This window comes from Thamnophis elegans, chromosome 5 (genome assembly GCF_009769535.1).
Source record: "Thamnophis elegans isolate rThaEle1 chromosome 5, rThaEle1.pri, whole genome shotgun sequence".
NCBI classification, from domain to species: domain Eukaryota; kingdom Metazoa; phylum Chordata; class Lepidosauria; order Squamata; family Colubridae; genus Thamnophis; species Thamnophis elegans.
In genome coordinates, this window is record NC_045545.1 from 49,935,689 (window position 1) to 49,958,158 (window position 22,470).

The 22,470-nt window shown below is 36.9% G+C and overlaps 2 protein-coding genes across 7 annotated transcripts in view; one reads left to right on the forward strand and one right to left on the reverse strand.

The window, feature by feature from the left end:
* The window catches only part of UHRF1BP1 (UHRF1 binding protein 1), a 66,268-nt gene extending 55,960 nt beyond the window's left edge, over positions 1-10,308 (forward strand). For all 5 annotated transcript variants that reach the window (XM_032218719.1, XM_032218720.1, XM_032218721.1 and 2 more), the window contains 3 exons: positions 3,707-3,815; positions 4,228-4,343; positions 5,567-10,308. In XM_032218719.1, the coding sequence (XP_032074610.1) occupies positions 3,707-3,815; positions 4,228-4,343; positions 5,567-5,692 (351 nt within the window). In that variant the 3' untranslated portion in view covers positions 5,693-10,308. The remainder of the gene's footprint in view (positions 1-3,706; positions 3,816-4,227; positions 4,344-5,566) is intronic.
* On the reverse strand, positions 9,014-22,440 carry TAF11 (TATA-box binding protein associated factor 11). 2 transcript variants are annotated; one of them, XM_032218732.1, is made up of 6 exons: positions 22,013-22,440; positions 18,101-18,439; positions 16,559-16,707; positions 14,269-14,356; positions 13,291-13,387; positions 9,014-12,114 (listed from the first exon to the last, which is right to left on the reverse strand). In XM_032218732.1, exons 2-6 carry the CDS (start codon positions 18,251-18,253, stop codon positions 11,984-11,986), a joined length of 618 nt encoding a protein of 205 aa, XP_032074623.1. In that variant the 5' UTR covers positions 18,254-18,439; positions 22,013-22,440; the 3' UTR covers positions 9,014-11,983. The 2 variants fall into 2 exon arrangements, with proteins under 2 accessions (XP_032074623.1, XP_032074624.1); XM_032218733.1 differs by having other exon boundaries at positions 22,018-22,417.
* Between the last annotated feature and the right edge of the window lie 30 nt (positions 22,441-22,470).

Genomic DNA, 22,470 nt, shown 5'->3' on the forward strand with positions numbered 1-22,470 from the left:
GTATAGCAGTGCTAAATATTTTTGAAAGATATATTACACTAATATTCACTATTCTAATTGCCCACAAAGTGCTTTTTCCAAAAGGCAACTGGACTTTCTTCATGTTTTCTCTGAAAATGTTTTGCTTCTCATTCAAGAGGCTTCTTGAGTTCTAACTGACTGGTGGGGAATGGCAGGGTTAGTGAAGGAAAAACATAAGGACAGTGTAGAAACGGAGGGAGGAGCTGACATTGTGACGATACGATGTGCGATCTTGGAGCTCTAAGATCACTGGCGATATCTCTGCCGCTGGATGGTCCCTTTGGACCTAAACCATCCCATAGAGATGGTGATAGAGAAGGGCACATCCTGCTGATCCCAGGGACATCGCAAAGTCCCTGGTAGATTCAGGAGAAGCTCTTTTTTCCAGCCACAGAGAAGCAGCCATTGAAACTGCTGAAAGTTGGGACAGCTCCAGAACGGGAAAAAAGCGGGAGAGAAAGTGTGTTGAATTGGTGAGATAAATTTTATTATTAGAGAACACCCAAAAAGATCAAAAGTAAAGTTAAAATCAAAGACAGAAGAGGTTAAGCAGCGAGATTAAGCCTGCATCAAACTTAGTGTGTTATCTTTATTATTATTATTTTTTATGGATGGAACTTTTATAAATGCTTTTTACTTTTTAAACTGGACCAGGTTTTTTTTTCCTCCTTCTATTTTTCTTTTTTTAATAATTATTGATTAAGACTTTCTCTCTTTTTTTCTTTTCAACTCTCTATTTAATTTTTTCCCTAAGAACGTTTCTCCTTAAGTTTGGAATATAAGGAAGGGAGTAAAAGCAGAGGAAAAGAAGTAACACTGCCACTTGGAGGCTTGGAAACATTGTTTTTCTTGTTTTCTTTGAACATTTGATCTACATTTCAAAGTTTCTGAGCTTGTTTATTGAAAATGATAGTGGGAAGAGCACAGACTGTTTATACAGGTGCTCCTCTGGGGTACTATCAGTAGCTGGAATGAAAAGAAAGCCTTGAATTGAAAGAATACAGTGAACTTGTTTGGAATTTAATAAAAAAGCTTTGGATGATATAGTGGCAGTGTTTACTATCTGGAGCAATGGCGCAACATGAAAAAGAAAAGGAAGTAACATTACAAATGATTATGCAAGAAATTGAAAAAATACACGTAAGAACAGAGAGTATTGAAAAGAGAATGGAAAATATTGAACAAAGAACAGAAAAAATTGATGAAAAAATTGAGAATATTTACCAAATGATGTTAAAATTTGAGGATAGAATTCAAAAAATTGAAGAAAAAGATGGACAAAAAGACAAGAAAATTAGTGATATTGACAGCAGATTGAGCATGGTTGGAAAAGACAGGAGTGGAATATTGAAATGGGAGATTGACAGATTGGAACTTTACCTCAAACTCCAAAACATAGAAGAAGAAAGGGGAGAAAATTTGGCAGAAGTAATGAGAGAAATTTTGGCAGAAGCATCGGTGATAACCAAAGGGAAGTTGATGGAAGGAACAGATGGAGGGTTTCGAGTCTTTATAAGATATGCAATGAAAAACAAGTTGCCAAGAGAAGTCCATATAAGATCTACCAAGAAAGCAATTAGAACACAAATACTACAAATGGCAAGAGATATAAGATTGCACTACTATTGGAAGGATACAGGATGATGTAATGAAATCCTATAATAAACATTAATTTAAATTTAGTTAAATTTAGAATATTATGCATAAAATAAAGTAATAATAGTTATAGTCAAATGAATGATTAACAATGATAATAATGTGTACACACACACACGATTGATAATATGAAATTTTATATAAATTGTAAGTGAGGACTATGGAGAGGATGCTCAAAAGTTTTGTAACCAAAGATAAACAACTTTATGTAGAATATAATATAAAGATGTAATATTACTGGATGGTTTTAGGATGATGAAATGAAATTCAGGAGGAAGTTATTCATAAAATAATGGAATGTACTGAAATGAGTAAATTGACATTTGAAATTTGAGAACAAGAAGATAAACAATTTTATAAGACGTGGGATTTATTTTATCAATGGTTAGACAAAAAACATGGAAATGAAAGATACTAGAGAATGTTATCAATACAAGAATAATAGAATGAGACTGAATATAACATAAAGATATATTATTGGATAGATTGAAGATGATGTAATGAATTGTTATAATATAAATAAACCCAATATTTAGTATATCTCGTTTAAAATGAATGAATAATAGCGATATTCAAACAAATGAGGTATAATGATAATAATGTATATAAACATATTCGATTTGATATTATGATTTATATAAATTGCAAGTGATGACTATGGAAAGCATGATCAAAAACCTTGTAACCAATCGACACACTGTATGTAATGGAAGATGGTTTTATGTTTTATGTCTTGTTTGTCTGTCTAAAAATAAAAATTAAAATTAAAGAAAGGACGGTGTAGAAACAAAAAAGTATCTGAATGCTTCCAGGTAGAAAAATAACACAAAATCTTAACATATCAGGGATTGACCAATTTAAGATAGCGTTAGCTTTCATGAATTATAAGATCATAGGAGTGACATTAGATATGACATCTATGGAGAGACAAAGGTACATCGGATTAGCTTGATTAATATTCAGAGATAAATCCAATCTGCAAACTATTAAAAAACAAAGGCCAAAAAGGAAACAAAAAACCCTGACCAGATTCTCCATTATTATAGACCAAGCAACATATAGATAAGTGAAAACCAACACAGGAGGTAAGAACAACTAAAGATAACACAGGGTATTTAAGCAAGCCCTATCTAAGAGGCATTCAATATTCCTGATCAAGGCAGATAGGGCAAGCATCATAAAAAGAAAACTCCACTTTCTGATGTCAAAGTGCTAAGAGTATTACCTAATTTGGTAGGGGAACTTTACTAATTGATAAGGTATTTGTAACCTGCATTTGCATAAGCAACCTTTCTCCCACTCCCTATTCTTTAAGCATCTGAAGTCAATTGCAGTTCAATAACAATTTTTAATAAAAATTGTTAGAAAAGGTGCTATCAAACTCCTTTTGACAGTTTATAAGAGAAGACGATCAGGCCAGCAAACATCAAGATCCCAACATTTCAACTTTGCATTGAATCATCATCCGCCTTAAATCCGAGCCTTGAATTTATTTCATTTTTTAAATTACCTGACATTTTTTTTCCAGTTTTAACAAATACAGCATATGGAAACAGTCATCAATAATATTAATATAAGAATATTATCCTTAATGCAAGTAGTCCTTGACTTACAACAGTTCATTTGATGACCACTCAGAGGTGCAATAGCACTGAAAAAAGTGACTTATGACATTTTTCACACTTCACAACTGTTGCAGCATCCCCATGACCACAAAATTCAGGTGCTTGGTAACTGTCTCATATTTATGACGGTTGCAATGTCCTGTAGTCATGTGATCAATCACCTTTTGCAACCTTCTGACAAGCAAAGTCAATGGGGAGGCCAGATTAACTTAATAATCATGTTACTAACTTAACAACTGCAGTGATTCACTTTACAACTGGGAGAAGGAAGGTCGTAAAAACTCACTTAACAAATGTCTCACTTAGCAACAGAAATTTTAGGCTCAATTGTGGTCATAAATCAGGTTAAGTAATTAGAAAGAAAATATTTTACAATAAAGGATAATTTTCTTTGTTTTTTTAAGGATGATAGTCCTCGAGTGTATCATACCACTCCTGGTCCTGTGCCTATAATTTTAGCCATGGACCACCTTGTTCTTCATTGTAAAGATGATGGAATGTTCTTTATAACAGGTCAGTATCCTATATTCCAGTAACACTGACTTATATGAGGCTGCAGTTCATATAACTATACTGTATCTCCTAGAAACCTCTAATCCAGCTTTCCCAAATCTCGTGTCCTGTTTATGTGCTGGGAATGTGTTACATCTTGGAATTGCTGTTATTTAGATTGTAATTTATGTACAGCGTGTCAGTTTGATGAAAGCCATTATAATCTGTCTCCATTTCCCTTTGTTGTAACTGCTGCACTAAAGTCAATTGGACAAGTGGCTAATATAGGGAGACAGTAATGTTTTTAAACATTGTCATTCAGCAATATGACTCCATTATATTTAGTTGCTCAGTTCAAAAAAGTGGATATGGTAAGCTGGAAGAATTACTGTTGTGTAATTGCAGAGATACTGTTTTATACTTTACCCTCCAGCTGCAGAGACAGAAGAATCTTGTACCCAGAAAGCACTCCAGAAAAATCTTAAGAAACAGCGTATTCCAGTAGAGAGAATCTCTATAACTTCAGCGGAAAGTGATGATGAATCAGAGGTATGCCCTATTGTGCCTCTTACCAAATAGCTTGCAATCACAAAAGAAAGGAATTTTTTTTTTATTTTTTCTGGGGGTATTTACTTCTTTGTAAGTACCATAAATAGGGTGCTACTGAAAACCTTCACTTCAGCTTTCCCATTTCATTTTTTGGAAAAGGAAAAACAAAAATATCTCCTTACTAGGACCTTTTAAAAGACTGTTATTAGAAACAGGACGTTCAAAAAAAGATATTTAATAATTGGTTTTCATCAAAAGCTAAAATACTGGGATATGCATTAATTGAGATATTGCTGTAAAGTGCCTATGATTGGAATAAGGAATAGTGACCAAAAAAAACACCAATATGATATGATATGGTGTTATAGTGATATGATGGTCTTCAGTAATACTTATTAGTATTAGTTATTAGTGTGTAAATAATGTCTCTAGTACTACAAAGAGATCATTCTAATTAGCATATTTGTAACTTCATTAAAACAAAACCCAACTCTAATTATATTGATCTACTGCAATCTAAAAAAATCCTCTTAGAATTAGGGTCTGTCATTTGTTGCTTCTTTTTCCTCTTTCGAAGAACTCCAGTTTATTTTCAGGAAAAATAATAATAATTCAGGCAGGAAAAACAGCATTGATTGCATATGTTACACTATGAAACTTAGGCACTCAGTGGTATAAAAATTATGTTCTTTATTGTAAGTCAATAAGCATGAATTCTGCTTTATCTTGTTCAGTGAGGAATGCTAATTCATGCTGGTTTATTGCTTTTGCTTGCCTCCCCCTAAATTTGCTGCTCTCTAGGTGAGTGAATACTGTATTCCTTTTCAGATTGATATTAACAGTTGGAAATCTGATACCCTCCTCTTAATATTCCCTTATAAGAAGTGCTGAAATTAGTTACTGTATTAAATTCTTGGCTTCCAATAAATAACTAGATTTAGTCTGCGAGTAGTTTCCTGGAAAATTTATTTATTCTGAAATTTATAATTTCATTCATTTATTACATTCATCCCTTGCTTTAACTCATAGACACAAATCACTGCATACAGTATTGCACTGACTAATTTTTTTCATCTTCACAACAATCTTTTGAGGTATGTTAGGTTGAAAGATCATGAATGTCCTAAAATGATTAATGGATAAATAAAATTTGAATTCAGGTCCAACACTCTTACCAGGCCAAGTTTACTCCACATTTTACAACCTTGTTTTATATTTTGCAGTTGAAAGCAGTATTAACTTTGGAGAAAGAGTTACAGGATACTCAGAGAGATCTTGCAGAAGCCAATCAGGACAAATTACTCCTGCTTCAGGAAATCAAGAAATATGATCCTCTCTTCCAGCTTTGACAACAACGATCTGAGCAAGAGATGCTCAGAGCATTCCGAAATTACTACCAGCATTGAAAAAGTTTACTTGTTAAAAGCAAACCAGTTAATTTGTTCATCTTCATTCAAGAGCTGCTATTTTGAAAACAGAAGCAGAATGCCATTACAAGAGAAGGAAGCGGAGATGTAGCAAGAAAGTACATGGGAATAAGATGAACGGGAGACTGGATTTAGTAGTCCAGCTGTGTCTGGAAAACATAAAACTGTACTCTAGCTAAAGCATGGCACTATTGTCAGTTGAATAGTGAGAGAAGAAAAAAAATTACTTGAGTTATCATAAAGCGGTGCTGATGAACATCTTTCTTGCTGTGAGCTGTTTCTTATAGGTAGGTGTTGCTCACCCTACACCAAAGAAATTACATTCTGCTTAGCTCAGGCCTAATTAGGGAATTTTGCTATAGCAACATGAGTTTGAAATATGGAATGAAGATAGTTATAGGCCTAGCATAGGAAAAAAAGTTCCCAGAACAGAAAATACAAAATCCATCATCTTACTGCTCTTAAGAAAATTTCTCATGAAATTATATTTTCCCTAATCTCCTTTCCTTATAATATTATAACATATTAATGCAGTATTGATACACTAACCTTACTGGTTCTTAAAAGTCCACCTTCTTGTTAAAATGGATTTACAGCCATTTTGGAATATAATTTGATGAGAAAGTGCCTGACTAAACATTTTGTCCTTATTAATGAAAAGATAAATAACTTTATTTTCCATAATAACTAATAATGTTGGAGAGGCTTGGAAATGAGATCTGTTAAGTCGCTTTAGGTCATATATTTAAGGAATCTGTTTGGTAAATAATGAATCAAAAACTTTCTGCAAGATGTGGAATGCTGGTAGAAATTGTTTTAGCTGCAGAATAGTTGTTCTTTTTCCCCCTTTATGCTATCAATTTGCATGATACCGTGTTTCTTTGAAAATAAGACAAGGTCTTATTTTCTTTTGACTCCCAAAATATTGATTGGGTCTTATTATCGGGAGGGCTTGTTGTTTTGGGGTTGTCAGGTGGCTGCTACTTGCGAGCAGGCGCCCGAAGAGCCAGGCACAGCCTCAGGGGTAAACGGCTGTGTTGTGCTGTCGCAGCAGCGCAACATATCAGCCATGAGGTGACTCCACTCATGAGCAGCCACCTGGCAACCCCCCTTTCCAGCCGGGCAGAGTGCCACTCACGGACTCAGTGATATCCCAGAGACGCTAAGCCGCGTGGTGCTCTGCCCTCCCCCCAGCTCCCGCGGCTTGACGCATTTGGGATACCCTTAGGTCAGTGAGCGCCTGTTCCAAGCCGTGTGAGCGCCTGTTCACCGCCCTCCGGCTCCCGTGGCTTGGCGTCTTCGGAATGCCCCGAGGTCAGTGAATGGGGCTCTGCCTGGCTGGAAAGGGAGGTTGCGCAAACGCCTGTTCCGTCCCCAGCTGGTGTGCCTCCTACCTGCAGGCGCTCACAGGGCTTGGTGATACCCCTAGGTCAGTGAAGGCGCTGTGCCTGGCTGGAAAGGGGGGTTGCTGGGCGGCTGCTCGTAAGCATGGTCACCTAATGGCTGCTGTATAATGTTGCTGCGATAGCGCAACACAGCCATTCGACCCTGAGGCTGTGCCTGGCTCTTCAGGAACCCGCTCGCAAGAGAGCAACATGCCCGGCAATCCCCCTCTCCAGTTGGGCACAGCACCACTCACTGACCTAGCGGTATCCCGAAGGCGCCAAGCAACGTGAGCCTTTGCCCCCCATCCCACCCTGTTCCTGCGGCTTGGCGCCTTCGGGATACCACTAGGTCGGTGAGTGGCGCTCTGCCTTGCTGGAAGTGGGGGGTTGTCTGGGGGGGGTTTATTTTTGGGGGAGGGCTTACATTTGTGGCATGGTCTTATTATCAGGACGTTGCAATTTCGGGGAAAGACGGTATTTGGAATGAAAGAAAAACAATTTGGCTCATTGTTTTAGCAGTGTTAAATTTAGCAGTGTCAGTTTTCTTAAATGTTTTTAAAAGAAGAATGGTATATCCAAAAAATTGTTAGAAAAGTTGTATTTTGCTTCCCAAAATAGTTATGTACCCATAACTATGTCAAAATAGAACATAGAAACAAATAATTGCTAATAATCTGTCTATAATAGACAGTAAGATTTTCAATCAAAGTTATCCATAACAACTAACTGTAATATAAAACTCATGGATTTTAATCTAGATTTTTAATGACTTAATTTTGACCATGTGTAGAATGCATTTAAGTTTTATTATAACCTGCTGTAGCTGCATATCAACTAGATAAATTGCAGAAGTGAAAAAATTCTGAAAGCATATCAGAGGCAAAGATTCCTTTGGTTTGAGTTCAACTCCTGGTGATTATTTGGGCAGGTAAAATTCAAAATCTGAATTTATCCTTGTGAAATAATTAGGCCTAGGCCAAGTTCTAGCAGCATTTCTCACTAAAATGTAGTTTTAATTAAGTCTGATTTGCTTACATAGAAAAGAGTGGTTTTTTTTTCACTATTACGCTGAGTCTTATAAATAGATATACTCAAAGGTTTTTTTAGATCAAGGCATGACGGATAATAGAAATTAATTAGTATGAGTTGGTAAATATCAAATTGAACCAAGTTGATATTGCTGTACACATACAATTCCAAGAATGGGAATGTGCTACAGGCATTTTAAAAGCAGCAACCTACACAAAAAAGAATGGCAGCTCTAATTTGCTGTATGAAGAGAATTAGAATAGAATGAACTACTGAGTTTTAGAATTGAGGGATACTTTTACTAAGCCAGCTCAAAATTCACAAAAATATGTGCAAGCTTTTAAGTTGTCCAGAATACTTAATTGACTAACTAGTAACAAAATAAGAGAGGGATAGCAAGAAAACAGGCTGAATTTGAAGCTCTGGCATCTGTACTCAGTTAAATCTTGAAACATAAGAAGGGGTTTTAAATTTAATAGGATTTTTTTCGAGCAACATTTTGTCAAAACAATATACCATAATGGATCAGAGTAGTTATTATATGTCCTTTATAGATGGCATTTTCTGTTTTTAAGAAATGGAACATGTGCGAGGATAACGAGCTTCAGTAAACAGCTGTTTGCTTGATATTATCCTATTTGTTTATAATAAAATGCTAAATTTAGTTTATGCACTACAGCTAACCTTTGTCTAGTAGCTAGTTCTTGGTTGAACACCCATCTGTTACAGAATTATCTTTTTGTTGAATTTCTGCTTTTCTGCCTTGATTGCGATAGAGCAGTCATGATCTCATCTTCACCATGTGAATTATAAAGAACTTTTTTTAAAAAAAAAAAAAAAGCTGCTGCTTCAAATAATTTGTTAGCCTTTGAAGTTATTTGTAGAATTGCTGAACGCTTAGGAAGTTTTGCAGCTGTACTGTGCTTGTCAGTTTCTTTAATTTAATGGTAATGATTTTTGCTTATAAGATTGCATGTATTCTGGATTTTGCCTGTTTGCTGTGTAAGAAACAGTTGTTGCTTCTACACTTTTCCTAAGTTATATCTGTTACAATATTATAAACAAACCCAGGCTATGCACTGGAGTTAACTTTATTCTATCTCTCCATATTGGATAATGCCCTAATGGGACAGGCCTTCTTTAATATACTTGCAAAAGCACTCTTTATCCAAAGAGTAGTGTGCTTTTGCAGATGTATATGCTTATTTTTTCTGATGACTAGAACAGTCTATGACTATATGAAACTGCTGATACGACACACCAAAATAACATATTAAATGTAATTGTGTTTTCTGTCAACTTTGACAGGAAGGTTGTTAGTGAACAGTGCTATGTGAACACATTTTTTTTCTCCAAATCTAATTGTTGAATGATTGGCCAAATATGTTGACGATTTATTTAAACAAATATAGGTGCACCTAATTCTTTTTTGAGTTAACAATGAGGCAAGTATGAACATTTACATTTGGTGCAACACACATCCTGTTCACTTAAAGTAACCTTTTCATTTAGAAATGCAGCAGGGTACAAAAATCAGTGTATTTTATTATACCAGTCTTTGCATTTTTGACTAAAATAATTTTATGTCTTCTGATACACATTTGGTTTAAAATAAGGCAAAATGTAGAAACAGTATACTGTGGCAAATAATTTGGTGTAGTATGCTTGTTTCAGTTAGTAGAAACTACAGCTTATTAGCCTGTTATGGCATGAATGCCTCAAATGCTTCCGCTATGCTGAGAACAATTATTTATCTAAACATAACATGAGAATTAAGAGGAAACCCACTGAGCTGATATTTGACTACAAACGTATTTTAGCGTGGTTTTGTTTTTGAAAATGTTTTCCTTTCTTCAGTGCTGTATTTATATGTAAATTTGAAGAACAAAACTCTTTATATAATGTAATATCAAAAAATTAATTTTAAACTCTAAGTCTGTATAACTGCTTCTGTAATTTCAAACAGAAGAGTATATGGGAATAGACAATATTTGGTACAAGTCTGACTTGAAATCTAAGCCTTCGGTATATTGGATCTCTTTGTCACACAATATAGTTTCCTCTTGACTATACTGGTTCTATGAACCACTTTTAAACATTATGTATTAAAATGCTTAACTTCTATTTCCATTGATTTATTTCTCAGGTTTAGGTTTCTAAGATTTTATTTATATTAATTTATTTGTATTGGTAATTGCAATTAATAATATACATTGTGAACATTTCTGAACTTGTCACAAACACTTAAGGGCCTTATTAAAATGACAAGTTTTAAAAGTTTAACATTAGCTTTATGATGCACAACCATGGTTTTTGGTAATTCTTTACAAGTATATGGCACATATTTCCTTGACTTTGCTATAATAGTTAACAAATTTTATATTTGTTTAAGCTGAGAGATAAATGCAAACTTAAACATTAGGATTAAGAAGAAAAATAACTATAATTACTATGCTGGATATAGTTGTCAACAGACATAATGATACCTGCAATACCTATAGTCCTCAGGTAATGACCCTTATTGGGACTGGAATTTCTTTTGCTAAGCAAAGAGGTCATAAAACAAAGCATCATGTGACGATGCTGCTTAACAACGGCAGTCCCAGCAGCGGTTGTTAAACAAAGGTATGTGACTGTCCTCCTGCCAGCTTCTCCATTGATTTTGCTTGTCAGAAGCGAGATGGGACGGCACAAATGGTGATCACATCTTGTCACGATCCATTCCTAGCTTGGTCCCTGCCAGCCCCAAGCCTTGATTCTTCCAAAGAATCTTGGAATTCTTCCAAAAGACACACTCAGGGAATCACTCAGCCAAAAGAACCAATTGTCCTGTTCAAGCTGTGTCTTGCTCCTCCCACCTGCCTCTCTCTTCCCCTTCTCTGTCTCACCTTGTAGAGAATAGTTGAGATGAAGATCCTGTTATATTCCGTCACCCTCTGCTAACCATCATCATCTTCCTCTCCCCACCCTTGGGCTGGCTAATGACGGCTGGCTTCAAGTCCATAGCACCAGGGATGGCACAGCAGCAAATAGCAATGGCAGAATAAACAGCATCCTTATCTCGGCCATGCAGTGCAGGATAAGCAAAAGGGCAGATTCGAGCCCAGTGCTGTCACAGCCCGTCCATTGGGGCTTGGGGCCAGCAAGCCCAGGGGAGGGGAGCAAAGAAGACCCATATCAGCTGGGGGTTGGGACAGTGGAGTACAGTGATCTCTTCTTCTTGGACATGGCGTCTAGGGCAGTCGAAAGAAAAGAGATGGGGGAGGGGGGAAGATAGGTAAGTGAGAAGAGCTGAAGCAGAGGCTGTTCACACAAGGCAAGAGGTGACTTCGGGAAGCTACAATGGTTGTAAATGTGGGTTGGTCATCAAGCATCCAAATTTTGATTCCATGATGATAGGGACACTGTGAAGGTCATAAATGCAATGCTGGTTGTGTCCATTTTTTTCAGCAGTGTAGTAAATTCAAATAGTTACCGAATGGTCATTATCCAAGGAGTACCAAAAACACATTTTAAAATTTTTATTTCCTTTTGAAAGAAACCATGTTTCAGAAGTTTCCTGTAATCTTATCACATCAATATTTCTTATTTTGCCTACGTAGAAAATGTTTTTATATCTAACACAATATACCTACAATATAGTCTTAGCATTACCCACTCAGAATTATTGCACAAGAAACACCTTAATTTTGCAGAACTTGACAGTTTTAAGTAAGCTGAACATACTCTCCAAAGTCTTTTTCATTTCAATGGAAACATCTCCAGTCCACTTAAGATCCTTTTTTTTCCCGCTTCCTCTTCAGTGATAAAGAATTTTTTTATATTTGGAATTTGGAATCTGTCCTCGTGATTTCAGTCGTCTGACTGCTTCACGCAAATGCTTGGGTTGCAGAGGTGGCGATTCTCCCCATTTTTCACATACATCTAACGCTGTGCAAGACAAAAGTAAATCTATTATGCTAGCTGCCCAGTCACTGGATTAGAGCTGTGCAGATGTGATAGCAAAATCATATTTCTACATTCATTTTAGCTAAAGCAGTTACTGTGCATCTACAGAATCATTACTTTTTCTATACCCTGCTTATTTTGTGCAGTTCAGTGTAGTACACATAGTGCTTCTGCCTTCTGTTTGCCTCACAAAAACTAATCTAGGAGGGGGGTTAGGCTGTGAAAAAGTGACTAACCCACTCAATCAACTTAATGCCTAAGGGAGGATTAGAACTGTTTCTAGTCAAAAGCACTCTAAACACTGCACCAAACTGGCCTCTTAATGTTCTAAACTCTTCATAGAAAGCCTGTGAATATTAACAAAATATGTTGTCTCTGCTGCACATACACTTTTGTAAAATAGTAGAATTTTTTTGTGTTTGTAAGCAATGGGTGGAAAATAAGTAAAAGCATTTGTGGGTATATTGTATTACTGTTATTACAGAAAAAGAAAAATTGTCTGAACAACAATTTTATTCATTTATACTTAATTTAAGTATCCCCTTTGCCAACTACAAAAAAGCAAATATGCAGCTGATAATATTTGTTTGCCTTGATTGAACAATTTTGTTTCTCTTAAAAATACTGACCTGTTATATATTAAGTAGCAATATACATAGCAATAGCAATAGCAGTTAGACTTATATACCACTTCATAGGGCTTTCAGCCCTATCTAAGCGGTTTACAGAGTCAGCATATCACCCCCACAGTCTGGGTCCTCATTTCACCCACCTCGGAAGGATGGAAGGCTAAGTCAACCTTGAGCCGGTGAGATTAGAACCGCTGAACTGCAGATAACAGTCAGCTGAAGTGGCCTGTAGTACTGCACCCTAACCACTGCGCCACCTCATGTTAGGGAAAATAATAATATTTAGGAGTAAAATACTGCATAAAATAGCAATAGGTAAAACTTGATGTTCTGGTTTTCTGACTTCGATATAGCTATAACACAACATCTGGAAGACATTTTTTACCACACAACTATTTACAAGATGGATTACTAAAAGCTAAATAAAATATATACATGAAAGAATAGCTAGATTGTAGTAATTAGCAAGGTATGTCTTCAGTTAATGGAAGCTACAAACAACTAAGAACTAGATTATTCTTATACTTACCCTCTTCAACTACTTCTCCAACGAAGACTTTAGAAATTCCTGACATGGCAATAACAACGTTCTGAGACACGGAGGTTCCAGTAATTGACTGGATCAGCTGAGAAAGGAAGCAATTCCAGAGAATCCCATTTTTTAGATATTTCTTTTACTTCCAATTCTGAACACTACTGTGTACAATAGCATTCCCTTATCATCCATAAGCCACAGATAACATAGCCCCATGGATGGTGAGATTGCTGGAAAGCATGACACCTTTTAATGTTTTCAGAGGATGGAGAGAGAGAATGGGAACAGAAAGTCTTTTGAAAGCAAACCCACTCCCTACTTAAAATCCATTAGGTTTAGGTTTAGGTTTATTAGATTTATAAGACGCCCTTCTCCCAAGGACTCAGGGCGGCGTACAACATTAAAAGAAACACATAATACAAAAGTTTTAAAAAATAAATAGAATAATCCAAACAAACCCAATAAGAATTGACAATAACATTTTAAAAAAATCAAATTTTGAATTAAAATTAACAATGATCAATAATTTATTTTGTTTTGTTCAGGCCAGGCTGGCATTAATTCCCCCACAGCCCAATTCTGTGCATTGAAATTGATGGCTTTCAGGACAGAAATGGAAGAAACTACCTCCAGTTCCCACTTTACTTTTTAAAAAGAAAAACCCTAGTACTTTACATTGAAAAGTGAAAAAAGGCAACCATTTTCAACAGCTCAAACCTGAGGTGCTAGAAGGCTGCAGAGATAATCCCAGGGATGCATGTGAGTTTTCCATCTTAGTGTCAGCAGCAAAATTTTATGGTAAATTGATTGTGAGACAAGTTACTAGTGCATGATAATCAATACACATCAACAAATCTGTGAGGGAGATGGACTGTTTCTAAATTTGATAAATAACTGGGGTCTCTGGAGCTCTTTGACCTTGGTTGTTATAAATAACCAAACAAACAAATACATGCAATAAATAAATCTTACCCGTTTAATAGCAGCCTTAGGGAAAGCTGATCGTCGATACATTTCATATCGATTTAGCTGTTCTTCAGAAAAAGAGGAAACCAGAATTCTGTGACAAACAATAATTACAGCACTTATTTAAAATTACAGAGTGAGAAAGTTACTGAGATTGTATAACATTCTGTTGATAAACACCGAGTTAAATCTAGCATTTTATTTCAGAGGTGATATTTCCTGAATTTTGCTCTAAACATTCTAGTTAAAGGCGGGTGACTTTGCCTATTTTTTCTAGCCTAGAAGCCTTTCAGTACAATTTCCCACAATGTCTAGAAGGTCCCATTCACAGAAAACCATTGGGTTTCGGGGGGGGAAATAGAAATTTTAAAAAAGCCAAAATATCTCCTATTGCAGTGCTTCTTAAACATGCTTCCCACTTTTAAAAATTATGAACCCCCAAAGAGCCTTCTTTTGTACATGTTGTATTTATTTTTACCATATTAAAAATAAAAAAATTATGCATCTATGGAGTAACTACTGCAATATATAATAAATAATAATGATAATCTTTGAATTATGACTCCAATTGGAACTGCAGTTTCCCAACTAAGTGATGAAGTTGTAAAGCAATTCACTCCGCAAAAGTTTTTCTTTTTGGAATGGGGAAATGCACATATGTAAATTAATAAAAACAGTTCAAAGGAGAAAGAACAGCCTAATGCCAAGTGATAATTACTTTAAGCTAATTGGCAAAAGGATAGCTTTGCACTGATAGTTCAGTGGAAGAATTCTTGCCTGCCATGTGGGAGGCCTGGTATGAGCCAATGTGGGGGATTTCCCTTTTTTGAGAGAGACAGTTTGGTATAGTAGTTAGGGTTTCACACTAGGAATGACAGACTATGAATTATAGTCCCACCTTAGGCACAAAGGCAGCTGAATGACCTTGGGCTAGTCACTTTCTCTCAGCTCTAGGAAGATGCAATGGGACACCACTTCTGAAAAGCCTTGCAAGAAAACTGCATGGACCTGTCTAGGTTATTATTATTATTGTATGCCATTATTACATTAGCCAGGAGACCACAATGTTTGCAGAATAGTAGGTTGGCTGCCAATTTCCCAGCCCTGTTGTATGACATGCTCACATACTTCCCAAGCTGTACCACAGGAGGGCGAGCTGGCTTTGCACCAGAAAGAAAGACAGGCAGCTCTTTCTGCAGTGTCATCCTAGGCCCCCTCCCTTCTTTTGAGCTGCCTTGTAAACAGGTGCTGCAACTGGGAAAATTCAGAGCCAGCAGGAATCCTACTCCCTGCACAGAACAGCAACTCATCTCCCCACCAAAGTGGTACCTATCTATCTATTCACATAGAACATGCTTTTAAAATGTTAGGTGGACAGAAGATGAGACAAGGGACGGGAGCTCACCCTAACATAGAATGCTAGCACTCGAACTGCTAGAACAGAGATCATCTCCAGCCTTATTAAGTCACTAAGCCACTACGGCTCATATTTGTCTGGGTCAGTGATGGCTAACCTTTTTGTTGAGGTGTGCCAAAAGGGGGGAGCGTGGGGGGATCGCACATGCGCATGCCCATACCCATAATGCAATGCCTTGCCCCACGCATGTGCACAGGCCTCACTGAAGCCTTTAGAGGGAGAAAAATGGCCCAAAGGGCAACTCGTTAGGCCATTTTTCGCCCCATCCAGGCTTCAAGGAAGCCTCCTGAAGCCTGGGGAGGGTGAAAACCGGCCCAACGCGCAAACTGGAAGTTCGGGAATGGACTTCTGGGTTGCCCATTGGGTCATTTTTCTCCCTCCGGAGGCTTCAGGAGGTTTCCCTGACGCCTCCGGAGGGCGAAAAACCGCCCAATTCACAAACTGGAAGGCCATTTCCGAACTTCCAGTTTGCGCATAGAAGCTTCCAGAGGGAAAAAAACGCCACAAAATCAGCATTTCAGCACATTCATATGCGCTGCAGCTGACAGGGCAACGCCTCACGTGCCCTCAGAAATGGCTCTGTGTGCCACCTGTGGTGAGTGTGCCATAGGTTCGCCATCACAGGTCTAGATGATCCCTGAGAATCACACAAAATTGAACGGATGAAAAAAGAAATGACAAAAAGCCTGACATCACACTGAATGTTCCCCTAAACAGTTTCCATAAAGTGTCCATTAGATGGCAGTCTTAATTTCTGGAATTCCCTGACCAAAAACAAACAAACAAACAAAATATAATTTACCTTTTTAAAGAGAAAACGGCAAGATACACTCTATTCATTTAGCATTAACAAAAGCATGTAGATGGAGCAATACTCACTGCATTTTTTGAATCTCATCTTCATCAACTTTATTTTTTTTCTCTTTTTTCTCCTTTAGCTCTATTTTTATTTTCTTGGCTGCAATAGATTGTGATGTAGAGTCCTCTAACTCTCCAGGGATCAATTCACATGTTTCTTTGCATTTAATCTAGATAGAAAATTGATTATAACTCAATTATGTTTACAAAAAGACAAGCTTTTTTCTGAGGCAAGCTCAGCTCCTAGTTAGTTGATGTTCATGCAGCAAAGCAAAAGTGGCTTGACACCACTTCCTGGATGCTTTTAAATTTTTTTAATTTTAAGCATGCAATATTTGTATTTATAAAGTATAGCTGTTGAACACCTAGTTTTTATAATCTTTCCGTCATACTAATACCTGCATAATACCTAACATAAATGTCTGCAACTTAATAAAGCAAGCTTTTAAAAATTTTACTATTATTCCGTGCTCCTTCAATGATGATAATTTGTATATTTGTGCATCTTCTGTACACTCTATTTACCAGTTATAATTCAAATAATGAGTGAAAAATCTGATGAAAATAAATTGGTGGATACAGTACTTGATTTTATGCTGGAATCGTAGTAAGAGATTAGTGGCTAAACAAATAAAATGAATACTCAATTATCATTTTTCATGTTTTACTCTCTTCCTATATACGTTACTGAAAAGTCTTGAACTGATCAGTCTTTTACAATGCCATGCTATGCCTTATCATTTTTAAACATAGGTTAAAAGAAAAATGAGCAACTCAAAACACACCCAGCAACATTTAATATTCGGGCATGCAGGATAAAGGTGGCAAAAAATGCTCTAACATTTTGTATTCGATATTTATCACAAGAATCCAAATAAGGAAAAGAGTTTCTAGGATCTAAAAAACTATGACTGTGTAGAGATAAACACAATAGTCTAGAAGGTAAACAAAATTCACCAGAAAACACCACCTACTATCTATATATCACTAAAACTCAGATACCTGTAAGCCTTAACTGTATGAAACAGTGGGCAATAATTTTTGAACCAAAGTAAATTACTTTGGGCTGGCTTATAGAATGTGCCCAAAACCTGGAAATGGTGCATCATAGGGCAATCATTTTTGAACCAAGCTATCTTAAATGGCCTAACTTACAGAATGTGTTCAAAATCCGGGCCCCGTAACTCTCAGTGGAATTGAAATGTGGTAAATTTTATAACATATTTTATGACACAAAAATGATCATAAACATCTTAAAACATTTCCTGTGCTGATGTTTGACTGCACTATACAGTTCAGTATGGGCTATTTTCAAGACAGATCTTTCTGTCAATGAATGTCAAATGTATACACTTTCCAGTGAAGGCAGTACATTAGAAGTTCCGTTATTGCGAAGGAAAAACCTCTAAAAAGGATCACGAGCTTCTAGTAATACGGAATTCCAAGGGAATAGGCAGGCGAAGACAATCCCCGTTACTTCGGGGCAGCAATCACCCTGAAGGATCAGCAAGGAAAGCGAAGCCCCGTTTCTGCAAATTGCCTTGCGATCTTTTCCCTCCTCACCTCTACAATCTGTACTTCTTCTTTGATTTCGACCGGTTCTTTCTCCTGGCGTTCCGCCACTTCTATAGCGACGACGGAAGACTCAACGGAAGAGGGGGAAGACACAACGGGCAGAAGACCATTCTCTTTACCAGGCTCCACAGCCTCGGCCATACTAAGCAGGATTATTGTCGCGCCTTAATGACGTACTAGGGCGGCGCTCGGCACCTTGTTTCCATGAGAACGCACCACGCCCCCAATAGGCGAAACTAGTACTGCGGACTTTTGTCGCTGCTGTTGGAGAACGAAGCCTTGCGGGCGAGGTTGAAATCGCGGGTCCCAGGCGACGTCCTAGTTTGTCTAACCGACAAAACAATGCAAATCTGAGTCCGTCTTTTGTTGCTTTAGTATCGAGCAGCAATACATACCAAACAGAATGAAAGGTAAACTAGGGCAAGGAATTCCAAAATTAAGAATGCAAATTATGCGTTTAAATTGGAATAAAGACCGATGCAGTGCTCAATACTCAATTTACACAACCCCACTAAGCAGCGATGCGGTAACATGGTGGGATTTGGGAGTAGCGTTTATATGAACCCCACCAAAGCAGACTTATACAGTAAAAAAAAGGTAAATGTTTTGGGTGAAACCGTATAATAATAAAATCCCTTGAACCCACGTGTTCCTGTTTCCTCAAAAAGCTATGCACAAAGGGTAAACTAAAGCATATGACTTTTTAAAAGGCTTTACATTGAAATATCATAAAGAAAATTATAACAAAAATAATTATGTACTGCGTCCCTTCTTATGTTCATGGCTGCATTAATTGTTCCAGTACTCTCAGGTCATTGCTTCAAAACAAATGAGGGAAATTTAAAATAATAAGTTCTTAGAACTTAGAAAGTCAATGTAATAATGTCTTTTTACAAATCCCATATTTCTAACTTTGAAATGACAAAACTGCACTTCTTTAAAAAAAAGCATCTGCCCATGTTTGAATATATCATGTGGGGGTTCCTTAATCTTCCCATCCTAGATTACTTCCCTTTTTTTCAGAGCAAGATTTCCAAATATAAGACTTTAAAATAATATTCATTGATGCAAATATAGGTTGCTTAAAGCTTTAATACTGCTAGGGAGAAAATGTGTTTTTCTTATCAACCCGTACCATTCTGTGTCTGCACAACTCTGACAAACCACAATGGCTAAGCTAAAACTAAGCATGACACATTGGGATAATAGACACATCCTGCTTGTTCTGGCACAATGATATCTAACTACAGAGGACATGTCCTCAAAACATCAGCTCCATCCAACTGCTAACCCATTGCTGAAGCAGTCTGAAGTCAGGTTTTCCAGTGTGAAAGTAAAGGATTTTCTTTCTTATCTTGACAATCAAAAGACTGCCTGGAGGAGGAAGTTTGGCTTGATATGGCCAGGTTCAGCTTCAACCTGGCATGTCTGCTGTGAAATCACTCCATCCTGTCTGATTGCTAGGCATTGTGTCACCATTGTTATTTGGCTGTGGCTAGAAGATCAGACATCTTTGTGCAATCTACTTCTTATTTTGCTGGATTTAGATATTACAATGCTGATCTCCGCGAAGATATCCTGTACTGTAACTTTATATTTAATTTCCACTATTAAGGAAAATAATCCCAGAGAATTTGCATGGCTCCCTCCCTCCCTCTCCCAACATGCATAAGAACTTAGTTTGATTGACAACACAGTGTACTAGTTGGTCCTCACAACCACAATCGAGCCCAACATTTATGTTGCTAAATGAGAAATTTGTTAAGTGAGTTTGTTCCATTTTACGACTTTTCTTGCCACATTTGGTACATGAATCACTGTGGTTCTTAAATTAATACGGTTGTTAAATGAATCTGGTTTCCCTGTTGATTTTGCCTATTAGAAGGTCGCAAAAGAAGATGACTCTGGGACACTGCAACTGTCATAAATGGGAATCAGTTGTCAAGCATCTGAATGTAAATCACATGACTATGGGGGTGCTGTAATGGTCATAAGTGTGAAAAATAGTCATAACTCATTTTTTCAGTGCCATTGTAACTTTGAAAAGTCACCAAATGAACTGTAAGTCGAGGACTACCTGAACTGTCTTGAAAATTAGATTGAGGAAATCAATCTCTTTTAGAAGAGAGATCAATATTTCTACAACTTGAACATTTTAAAAAGGTGTAATAGGTAGCTTTGCATGTCAAAAAGTTTGATATGCCCATTGGTAAACAAAGCACATGCTAGAACGTATTTCTAATCAATTCTTCTGATCACTCACACAGCCTTATCATGGGGAGACTTGCTGTTGACATGGTAAACTGATCTTGAGTTTCTATGACAAGACTAAAGTAAAGTAAATGATTGTAAAAAAATAATTTCACAAATGGTGCTATTTAGAAGTTTTTCAAATTAATACAGATTAGGATTCTGATTTCAAGATGCAGTAATATGGTTGAGCATTAGATAGCATCTATGAAAACATTTAATAAAGAGAATACATATTTCAGTTATTTTTCACTGTGACAGGCATATTAAATTCATGAAGTTGATAAACCTGTATTGATTTTTTTTAAATGTATTGGCACAATGCCCAGAATGCACTGCATCAATTCATTTTTTTCCTGTGGTTGGGGACATTGGACATGACTGTAATTTCAGATGGGGAAAACCAGAAGTCTTTTACAGTATTGACTGATGGAGCTGTCTAGACAGCAGTAGCACAGGGCTTTGTCTTAGGCATGCATTAAGGGCGCATTCAGTCCCACATTCTGAAATGGGAGGAAAGCATGGCAAAGCTGCTATGATAAAACAGTTATATCTTAGCTTATTATGTGAATCAACCCACCATGTTATGTAGTAATGGCTCATTTTGGTATTAAGGATATAAATATGATTAGGTATTTCATGATGTTAATTGAGTTTTGTTGCTATATGGGAGGTCTTTTTGAGAGAGATGTTGCAGAGGTCTGAAATTTAATAACAAATTTCTCCCAAGTTGCAACTATGTTTAAAGTAGTTTCCTCAGTTCAGCTATGCTTCTTTTAAAGCCTATTTGTAATGGAGGTGAATTTCAAATGGGCATTTTGAATAACAGCAGTTGGAAAGCAAGTTAAACCCAGGCAAAACCTGTTTTACATGCAATCAGTGTGGTGATTTTTTAAAGTATTGATGACATGTAAGTATTGTAAATAATTTACTGAGTCCCCATTTCCCAATGAACATGTCAGTTTGTCATACTTATCCAAATTAATCTGAATTAAATTAATCCAATTTTCTGCATTCAGGTAAAACACTGAACCTTTAACTAACCATACTGACTGAGTGTGACTAGGTTGGATTTAGCATATTTTGCATATATGGCAAATCCCTACTACGGATAAAAATAGGTGGGTACGTTTTCAACAGATCTATCTGCTATCTCCTTCCTTCTATCCATTTGTTAACTAAAGCACTTTCAGTACAATATCTTCAAGGCTAATTTCAACTACCTAAATTTCTCCTTATCAAAATTAATATTCAATCAATATTGAAAGGATTGGCTTTTAAATATTGATCTTTCAGTAACACATTACATTTCTGTGCTATTAATCTTAAATGGGCAGTAAGAGTCTGTTCCTCCTTTCACTCCATCCAACCGATTTTCCAATTTTTGCATCACTTTTTTCATCTCCCAGATTTGCTGGTGTACTCATTAGCTTGAAGTTCATTTGGTAAACTTGTTTTCGTTCCATATAATGAATTGCTGCTATAAATTGGATTTCAAAGAAATGTGCTTGAAAATAGCAAAGTTATCTGGACTACAGTAACTTCTGGGCATGAGATTACATTAAATGCTCCACATTCTAATGGAACTCAGTGGGCATGAGTCTTTGTTTACTGCACTAAAAATACGTTGATAAATGTTCTGTGACTTACCTGACCTTGGTAAGCAAAGTCGAAAACTGTTGCTCGGTTGTTCTCAATCATCCAGACGCAGCGAAATATCTAGCGTGTGTATCACTGCGAGTTTCTCTACAAACTTTGCATTGCTAAACTCAGTTACTTAAGAACAGCCTCAGCTAAAGAACTTCACTGGAAATTCCCAGCTCCTTATTCTTAAAGGACGAAGAGTTGGCTTTTTTTTTCTTTGAAAATGTGGTTCTTTTGTTGGGAACGACCTTCTGTGCTATTCGAGTAGATTCCTTTCCCCCCGCTAAGAGTGGCCAAAATGTCGCGAATAAGTACGGAACTGCAATCGCCGGCCGTCCCCCTTCACCGTGTTTTTACCACAGCTTCGCAAGCGCTACCCGCTGTTAAGAGACAGCCGCCAAAGAGCGCGCCCGACCTCTCTGCCTATCTCGGCTTCATTAGCCGGACCGGGGCTTGGCGAGGCT